This window comes from Perognathus longimembris, chromosome 17 (genome assembly GCF_023159225.1).
Source record: "Perognathus longimembris pacificus isolate PPM17 chromosome 17, ASM2315922v1, whole genome shotgun sequence".
In the NCBI taxonomy this organism is placed as follows: Eukaryota; Metazoa; Chordata; class Mammalia; order Rodentia; family Heteromyidae; genus Perognathus; species Perognathus longimembris.
Window position 1 is genome coordinate 39,785,356 of NC_063177.1, and position 10,226 is coordinate 39,795,581.

General features: G+C 49.2%; 1 protein-coding gene across 1 annotated transcript; it reads left to right on the forward strand.

Moving 5' to 3' along the window:
* Nucleotides 1–207: 207 nt before the first annotated feature.
* On the forward strand, nt 208–8,041 carry LOC125366371 (membrane primary amine oxidase-like). The gene is given in 5 exon segments (XM_048367013.1): nt 208–1,867; nt 3,123–3,408; nt 6,414–6,543; nt 7,152–7,182; nt 7,185–8,041. Coding segments are annotated over 5 exon segments (2,298 nt in total). The 5' UTR covers nt 208–252; the 3' UTR covers nt 7,421–8,041.
* Nucleotides 8,042–10,226: the final 2,185 nt, after the last annotated feature.

Below are 10,226 nucleotides of genomic sequence, written 5' to 3' on the forward strand. Positions count from 1 at the left end.
GGAAAATAGACACCGCTGTAGGTCACTCAAAGTCCAGGTTCCTATCTGAGCCTCACCACCAGCTCTTGGCATGACCCCTATGGCTCCACCCCTCTGCCCCCAGGCTTCTTGTTTTTCCCATTAATACCAAGCCTCTTGCTGATTTACAGACCAGGACTCTGTGGAGGGCAAGTAGGAGAAGCATCCTGTACCCAGCTCTCCTTTAGCCCTTGGCATTTCTGTTTCCCATCTGCATAGAGCTGGAGCCTGGAGATGGCAGAAACTTTAGCTGTGGATGTCTTTATTCTTTTTTGCATAGTTAGTGTTCTGGTGACAGGTACAGATCCAGGGCAGGCTGACAGGAGGAAAACCACAAACAGGGAGTGTCAACCGGGCCTGTCTCCTCATGGTCCCAGCATCCCTCCCAGTGGCCAACCGTGGACACATTCCAACCACAGCCCGCTGTTTGCAGACCTCCACCCAGAGGAGCTGACAGCTGTGATGGACTTTCTCACCAAAAAGCTGGGACCAGCGCTGGTGGATGCAGCCCAGGCTCAGCCCTCTGACAACTGCGTCTTCTCAGTGGAGCTGCAGCTGCCCCCCAAGGCTGCAGCCTTGGCTCACCTGGACAGAGGGGGGCCCCCACCTGCTCGGGAAGCACTGGCTATCGTCTTCTTTGGTGGTCAACCTCAGCCCAATGTGAGTGAGTTGGTTGTGGGGCCACTGCCTCACCCCTCCTACATGCAGGATGTGACTGTGGAGCATCATGGTGGCTCAGTGCCTTATTACAGATGCCCAGTGATGGCCAGAGAGTATTTGGACATACGCCAGATGATCTTCGACAGAGAGCTGCCCAAGGCTGCTGGGCTCCTTCATCACTGTTGCTTCTACAAACAGCAGGGTCAAAACTTGGCGACACTGACCACAGCCCCCTGTGGACTGAAGTCAGGGGACAGAGCCACCTGGTTTGGCCTCTACTACAGGCTCTCAGGAGCTGGGCATTATGTGCATCCTGTGGGGTTGGAGCTGCTGGTGGACCACAAGGCCCTGGACCCTGCCCGCTGGACCATCCAGAAGGTGTTCTATCAAGGCCGCTACTATGACAGCCTGACCCAGCTGGAGGAACAGTTTGAGGCAGGCCTGGTGAATGTGGTGCTGGTCCCAGACAATGGCACAGGTGGATCCTGGTCCTTGAAGTCCCCAGTGGGCCCTGGTGTGGTGCCTCCTCTGCAGTTCTATCCCCAAGGTCCTCGCTTCAGCGTCCAGGGGAGTCAAGTAGCCTCTTCATTGTGGACTTTCTCCTTTGGCCTGGGAGCATTCAGTGGTCTGAGGCTCTTTGACATCCGGTTCCAAGGAGAGAGAGTGGCCTATGAAGTGAGCGTCCAGGAGGCCTTGGCCGTGTATGGTGGGAATTCCCCAGCTGCAATGCTGACTCACTATATTGATGGCAATTTTGGCATGGGCAAGTACTCTACACCCCTGACCCGTGGGGTGGACTGCCCCTACCTGGCCACCTATGTGGACTGGCACTTTCTTTTGGAGTCCCAGACCCCCCAAACGCTACGTGATGCCTTTTGTGTGTTTGAACACAACCAAGGTCTTCCACTGTGGCGACACCACTCAGATTTCCACTCTTACTATTTTGGGGGCCTTGTAGAGACAGTATTAGTTATCAGATCTGTTTCTACCTTGCTCAATTATGACTACGTGTGAGATATGATCTTCCATCCTAACGGGGCCATAGAAGTCAAAGTCCACGCCACTGGCTATATCAGCTCAGTTTTCCTCTTTGGTGATGCCCAAAAGTACGGAAACCGAGTTGGGGAGCACACTCTGGGCACAGTTCACACCCACAGTGTCCACTTCAAGGTGGATCTGGATGTAGCAGGTAAGCCATCCTGACTGGGGAAAGGAGATCAGAGGATGCTCATTGCCCAAGTTATAATCTGAAACATTAAAAACACAAAAGCATATGATGTAGATCTGCCAGTTATAATTTGGGCCCCTGTGGCTCATGCCTGGAATTCTAGCTACTTGGAAAGCTGAGATAAGGAGCATAGTGATTTGAGGCCAGCCCTGGCAGAAAAGTTCTTGAGTCCCCATCTCAAGTCATAATAAGGGATAGTGGTGGATGGTTGTTATTCTAGGTACTTGGGAGGGTAAGATTCAGAAGATTGAGGTTTCAGGCCAGCATAGAAAAGTCCACAAGATTCCATCTGTGTGGAAAAAGCAGTGCATGGTCATGTACACCTGCCATCCTAGCTATAAAGAAAAGCCTGAAATCGAAGAGTCATAGGCCAGAGAGAGTAGCAGGAAATCACACCCTATCTCAAAAATGATTACTATTACATGGCACTGGTGGCTCACACCTGTCATTCTAGCTACTTAGGAGACTTAAATCTGAGTATCATGGTTTGAAACCAGTGCAGGCAGAAAAGTCTGTGGGACTCTTGTCTCCAATTAACCACCAGAAAGCCAGGAATAGAGCTGTGGCTCAAGCAGTAGAGCATTAGCCTTTTGTTTTTGGTGGTAGTGGTGGTGGTTGTGGGGTTTGGACCCTGGCCTAGGTGCTGTCCCTGAGCTTTTCAGCTCAAGGCTAGTGCTCTACCACTTGAGACACAGCACCACTTCCAGAGTCTTGAGCAAAAGTGCTCAAGTACAGTACTCAGGTCCCGAGTCCAAGTCCCAGAACTGGCACGCACATGTGCATGTACACACATGCACATGTATGCTTGCGCATGTGCACACACACACACAAATATTACTAGAAATGCCATAAGGGAGAAAGGTTTTCTCCAAATCTTTGGAGAGGGGGTGTTGTTTTGTTTTTTGCCAGTCCTGGGGCTTGAACTCAGGGCCTGGCCACTGTCCCTGAGTATCTTTTGCTCAAGGCTAGCCACTCTACCACTTGAGCCACAGTGCCACTTCCAGCTTTTTCTGTGTATGTGGTACTGAGGAATCGAACCCAGGACTTCATGCATGCTAGGCAAGCACTCTACCACTAAGTAACGTTCCCAGCCCCAAGGGGCGTGATCTTGGAGAAAGAGAAGGGAAGGAAGAGAAGTACTCATGCCAGGTGGGGGTAGAGGCTATATTGGGACGGTGTGACTGCATGACCATCTCTCCTCATTCACCTCACACAGGACTAGAGAACTGGGTCTGGGCAGAGGACATGGCCTTTGTCCCCACACCTGTGCCCTGGAACCCTGAGTATCAGATACAGAGAATGCAGGTGACCCGGAAGCTGTTGGAGACAGAGGAGCAGGCTGCTTTCCCCGTGGGAGGTGCCATCCCCCGCTACGTGTACCTGGCTAGCAATCACAGCAACAAGTGGGGTCACGCACGGGGCTACCGCATCCAGACGCTCAGCTTTGCTGGGAAACCAGTGGCCCAGGAGAGCTCCATGGAAAGAGCCTTCAGCTGGGGGAGGTGAATGGGGGCGGGGCGGGGGTGGTGCGGGAGGGGGAGCTGTCCCAGAGGACTGGGGAGGTGGATGGAACAAAAATCTCCACATTTCTCTATATCCAATGGGTGCATGTATACCCATACATGTTCTATCATTTTACTTTTTGGTGATATTGACATTAAAACTCAGTGAGTTGTGCTCACTAGGCAGGTGCTTTACCACTTGAGCTGTGCCTCCCTCACTTTCTGCTCTTGTTATTATTTTTTTTTTTTTGGCCAGTCCTGGGCCTTGGACTCAGGGCCTGAGCACTGTCCCTGGCTTCTTCCCGCTCAAGGCTAGTGCTCTGCCACTTGAGCCACAGCGCCGCTTCTGGCCGTTTTCTGTATATGTGGTGCTGGGGAATCGAACCTAGGGCCTCGTGTATCCGAGGCAGGCACTCTTGCCACTAGGCTATATCCCCAGCCCTGCTCTTGTTATTTTTGAGATAGGGTCTCACATTTTGCCTGAACCAGCCTGGTCTATGATCCTATTTGTGTTTCCTATGTATCCAGGATGATACAAGCCACGGTGCCTAGCTTTGTATTAGTTGAAATGGGTGTCTTCTGAAGGTTTTTCCAGAGCTGGCTTCCAAGTGAGATCCTCTCAATTTCTTCCTCCTAAGTAGCTAGGATTACAGGCATGAGCTACCATACCCAGTTGCCTCATTTTTGTTTTTGTTTTTTGCTGGTCCTGGGGCTTGAACTCAGGACTTGAGTGCTGTCCCTGAGCTTCTTTTGCTCAAGGCTAGCACTCTATCACTTATGCCACAATTCCACTGGCTTTTCTAAAAGTTATTTGGAGATAAGAGTCTCATTGATTTTCCTGTTAAGACTGGCTTTGACTCCCAATGCTCAGGTCCTAGCTCCCTAAGTAGCTAGGATTACAGGCATGAGCCACTGGTACCCAGCTTCCAGTCTCCTCTTAATGCAGCTGGATGGGTAGATGGATGGATAGATGGCAAGATATGATGCACTGAAACACAAACAGTAACATGTAAATGGTAGAATCTAGGTTGTGAATAAGTATGTACTGTGAGGTCCACCCCTGGGGGGGCTCCATGCAGATGCCCCCCACCTGTTTAAGTCTGTACCCAGTACCTGAGTTACCTAGGTAACTGGCACACCTGGAAGCAGTTATCTCCTCCTTCTGAGGTCACATCCAATCCTCCTGGCCATTCCTCCCACCTTTCCCTATGTAATCCGGCTCAACACGGTCCCCACTCTCTTTCCTTTTCTCTCTTACTCTCTCTTGCACTTTTTCTTTTTTCCTTCTTCCTTCCCCTCTGTCTCCCCATGCCTCCATCTTGTGTGGGCTGGAAGTTTGCTCTCCCCCAATAAACTCTTCTCTGCCTGAACCATGTGGTGGGTTTCCTTTCCAGCGAACCTTATATACACAAGTCTTTTCTTCTCTCTCTCTCTCTCTCTCTCTCTCTCTCTCTCTCTCTCTCTCTCTCTCTCTCTCTCTCTCTTTCTCTCTCTCTCTCTCTCTCTTTTGCCAGTCCTGGGGCTTGGACTCAGGGCCTGAGCACTGTCCCTGGCTTCTTTTTGCTCAAGGCTAGTACTCTGCCACTTGAGCCACAGCTCCACTTCTGGCTTTTTCTATATATGTGGTGTTGAGGAATCGAACCCAGGGCTTCACGTATGCGAGGCAAGTACTCTACCACTAGGCCATATTCCCAGCCCCTATACAAGTCTTTCAATGTTTTTCTTTTTGTGCTAGTTCTAGGGCTTGAACTTAGGGCCTTGTGCTCTTGTTTGTCTTTTTCATTAAAAGCTAGTGCTATACTACACCTCCACTTCTGCCTTTTTGCTGGTTAGTTGGAGATAAGAGTCTGTTGGGCCAGGTGCTGGTGGTTCACACCTGTAATCCTAGTTATTTAGGAGGCTGAGATCTGAGGATCATGGTTTAAAGTCAACCCAGGCAGGAAAGTCCATGAGACTGTTATCTCCAATTAGTTACAGAAAAACCTGGAGTGGCACCATGGCTCAAGTGGTAGAGTGCTAGCCTTGAGCAAAAAGGAGTTCAGGGACATACCCAAGCCAAGAGTTAGAGCCCCTGGACTAGCAAAAAAAGAAAACAATGTCTTTTGAATTTGTCTTCCTGAGCTGGGTTTGAACCTTAATCATTGGATTTCAGCTTCCCAAGTAGCTAGGATTACAGGCGTGAGCCACCAGTATCTGGCCTTTCAACATAGGTTGAAGTTAAAAACAAACAGTAAGGCAGTATTCTTTCAAATCCAGGTATTTGAGATACTAAGCTGTACCTTGGGTGGGAAGCAGGATATTTTCATAAATAGGGATGCAAGGACCAAAATACAATCAGACTCTGATCTAGAAGGGTGGATAAAGTTTGGGTTCTGGGCCATGTGATCTTTGAGGTGTAGGACTGACAGAATGCAGAAATGAACTCCATGGGGTTGAGGAAGAAGAAAAACTGAGCAGAGAATGATAAAGATGCTCAGTCCCTTCAAGACTTTTGTGCTCGTTTCCTGTGTGCGTTCCCTTTATAGTAGTGTAGCTTCTGGCAGTAGGACTGATGGATGACCATTGTAGGTCTAATCAAAACTGTCTATAGGGCCAGATGTAATGGCATTATATCGGTGAATTCCAGCAGAGTGAGACAGGAGGATTGTAAATTGGAGGCCATTCTGGGCTACATAGTGATTTCAGTACAAGCCCAAGTTATGCAGCGTGATCTTCTCTTAAAAAAATAAAAAGTTTTTTTCTTTTCTTTACCCAGCCCTGGTGGCTTGCAGCTGTGATCCTAGCTTCTCAGAGGGCGGAGATCATGGTTCAATAGCAACATGGGTAGTCAAATCTGAGAGCTTTATCTCCAATAAATCACTAAAAAGCCAGAAGTGACGCTGTGGCTCAAGTGCTAGCATGCTAGCCTTGAGTGACAAAGCTAAGGGAAAGCATGAGGTGCTGAGTTCAGACCCCAGTATCTGCACATACCAAAAAAAACAACAACAAAACTCTCTTGCTTATAGGTATCAGCTGGCAGTGACACAGCGGAAGGAGGAAGAGTCCAGTAGCATGAGCATCTACAATCTGAATGACCCATGGACACCTACTGTGGACTTCACCAACTTCATCAACAACGAGAGCACTGCAGGGCTGGTGAGCTGAATGGGAGGATGAAGGAGGAGGTGGGGATAGGAGTTGGGGGAGCAGAGAAGCCAAGAATAAGCCACCCTCACTCTCTTCTTAGCCAGACTTCTCAGGGGTCTTTAGAACCTATGCAAAAGAAAAGTTTATGATTTCACACTTTTTGGTTCAGAGGAGTGACTCAAGTGGTAGAGCACCAGCCAAGCAAACACAAGGCCTGGAGTTCAAACCACAGTAATAGTGCAAAAAGAAAAAAAAAAGACAAAGTTCTGTGATTTCATTTTTTTCCCCCTGAGATGTGAAAAGCTGGTGATCAAAGCCATTAGGTGGATCAAAGCCATTAGGAGGTAGGTACGTTCCTAGCACAACTTGACTTCATGATCCTTTTTTTTTTTTTTGCCAGTTCTAGGGCTTGAACTCAGGACCTGGGTACTGTCCCTGAGCCTCTTTTTGCTCAAGGCTAGTGCTGTACCACTTGAGCCACAGTACCACTTCTGGCTTTCTCTTGTTTATGTGGTGCTGAGGAATTGAACCCACGACTTCATGCATGCTAGGCAAGCACTCTACCACTAAGCCACATTCCCAGCCCATGACCCTCTTTTTTCTTCTCCTCTCATAAGGATTTGGTGGCCTGGGTGACAGCTGGATTTCTGCACATGCAGAGGACATTCCCAACACAGTGACAGTGGGGAATGGAGTAGGCTTCTTCCTCCGGCCCTACAACTTCTTTAATGAGGACCCTTCCTTCTCCTCTGCTGATGCCATCTATTTCCGGGACGACCAGGATGCTGGGGCCTGTGAGGTCAACCCCCTGGCTTGCCTGCCCCAGACTGCTGCTTGTGCCCCCAGCCTCCCTGCCTTCTCCCATGCCGGCTTCTCTCACAACTAGGTGGTGACTAGCTAGCTAAGAAGGAAACCACTAAGTTTTATTTACCTTTTGAGAAACTACCAGACTGAGTTCCAAAATGTCTGTATTTTTTTTTAGTTCTTCTTTCTTGTATGAAATACACATGATTTGAAAGTGCCATGTCATTACTAAGTACATTTAGAAGCTTGCTTGGGCCTCTCCCCGATCCTACCTCTGTCCTAGACCTCGAATATGGAATGGAATGGGGCTTCTGGAGATGAATCTTCTGCCTAGACCCATCAGGCCTGTATCTCAGTCTCCACTCTTGGGGAAGTGTTTTTCTGTTTATCTGACATCATCCTGGCACAGTCCTTTTGCTCCTCTCTCCTCCTCCTTCCTCCTCCTCCTCCCTTCTTCCTCCTCCTTGTTCTCTTGCTACATCACATTCTGTTCTTTCCTCAAAGGACTAAGGGAATGTCCTTGGGGCCATAGGCAACATCATTCAGTTCCAAGGTCCTCCTCTGCCTCAGACAGGGAAGCCTTAGACTCACAGGGGCTGTCCTTCCCCTGTCCCCCAGTCCTGGGGCTTGAACTCAGGGCCTGGGCACTGTCCCTGAGCTTCTTTTGCTCAAAGCTAGCACTCTACCACTTGAGCCACAGCGCCACTTCCAGCTTTTTCTGTTTATGTGGTACTGAGGAATCGAACCCAGGGCTTCATGTATGCTAGGCAAGCACTCTACTGCTAAGCCACATTCCCAGCCAACAGAGGCTGTCTTGTTTGACAGGACAATCCCTGGCTATGTGTGCAGGAGACATAGGCCTCTGTACAGCTTTCTTCTGATTGTCTCTTAGATTCACTATCAGAATAAAATTGTTCCTTCTCTCACCCATTGTCACCTGTCTACACTGCCAAAGACTACCCAAACCATCCAGCATGTGATTTATTTTTCTTCTGGCACTGGAGCTTGAACTCAGGGTCTGAGCCCTGTGCCTTAGTAGTTTTTTTCCCCTCAATATGAGCACGTTACCACTTGAACCACAGCTCTGCTTCAAGCTTTTTGGTGGCTAATTAGAAATAAGAGTCTCATGGACTTTCCTGACCTTACTGGCTTGGATCCTCAGATCTTAGCCTTCTGAGTATCTGGGATTACAGGTGTGAGCCACCAGCACCTGGCATGGCATGTGCTTTTATGAAGGGAAAGGATGGTCTGGTTCTAACAGCTGCTCAGAGGGTGTTGTGGGTGGAATGATGAAGGGCCATCTGTTCCTAGGGCAGCAGCTACTGTTCCTCCACCACAGCCAGCATAGATGACAAGAAGGTTACTGAGCATAAGAACAAAAAACTCTCAGAAGCCCAGGAAACCAGGACAACAGTGGCCCTATCAGGGATGGGCCTAAGGTGAGCCGGGTACCTACAAGGACTTTCCTGGCCTTCTCAGGGCAACTGCCTCCAGGGCTGCTGCCCCTCCTGGAGTGTGGACTTTGAATGGACATAAATAACTACTGGGATATTTTCCAAAAAGGGGCTTGGGGGTGAGAGTCGGGTGGAGGAAGTGATAGAGCTCAAAGAGCAAGGTTTATGCAGCATGTAGAGTCCATGTCCCTGCTTCCACAATTCACCCACTTCTGTCAGTGTCTTTTCTGGGGACAGTGGGATCAAGGAGCAAGGGATGCCTTCCCCAACAGCAAGCCAGAGCTCCCTATCTAGCTTTGCAGGGGGTACTAACAGGATCTTGGGGTCTTGGGGCTGGGAATGTGGCTTAGGGGTAGAGTGCTTGCCTAGCATGCATGAAGCCCTGGGTTCAATTCCTCAGTACCACATAAAGAGAAAAGGCCAGAAGTAGCACTGTGACTCCGGTGGTAGAGTGCTAGCCTTGAGCTCAGAGAAGCTCAGGGACAGTGCCCAGGCCCTGAGTTTAAGCCCCAGGACTGGCAAGAAACAAAATAACAACAAAAACAAAAAACAGTATCTGTCAAGAGGGGAATTCAGGCAGGAAATTTGAGGATATAACTCTCAGCTTATGACTGGAAGGAAGTTCACAAAGCTGGAGCTCAAACTCAATGCAATCTGGAGCTCTGTTTGTTGATTCCCCCAAATCAACCAAATCTGCTAGAAAGGAATTGTTTGGGCCCAGAGGGCCTTCGTACAAAAACAGAATGCGTGTAAGCCATGTTCTCTATTGGTGAATCTCAGTAGATATGGTGAAAAGAATGTGTGCACTTGGAAGTCTGGAAAAAGACCCCAGGTCAGCCCTAATAGAGGAAACCAGCCTCAAGAAACAATGAACCCCCGAGAAAGCCAGTCCAGAGAGAGCCAAAGGGTCAGAGTCACCAAGTTCCAGGGTGAATCTGGAAGAAGAAAATCTTGAGAATTGTGGGACCTCTGAGGACCCTTAGCCTGACAGAGCTTGTGTGAGGGGCTTGGGACCTTTCTCCCTCCATGATCAGTGTTGCTGCCTGGGGGTTCTACGGGTTTGTTTCCAACCCCCTCTTCAGTCTGGCTTAGTCTCCTGGAAGAGCCTGGCCGGGTCCTCGCTCTGCTATTTGTCCTGTGGCTGACCATTGGCCACTTTTGCTCCACTCAGGCCCAGAGAGAGAAGCGCTGCAGCTTTGGGAGAATCCTTCCGCTTGGCCGAATGTCTCTTTTGGGTGCTCCCAAGTATCCTGCTTTCACTCCTGTGAGTTGGGCTGCCATTCTTGTCACTATGCCCTTGTGTTTTGGCCTAGTGAAGTAAGTTCAGTGTAAATATACTTTGATATTCTTTTTCCATTTAACATTTCATTGTAAACATTTTTACAGGTTGCCGTGCAACGCCATCACAAGAGACGGTTTTTAAGGGGAATGAGA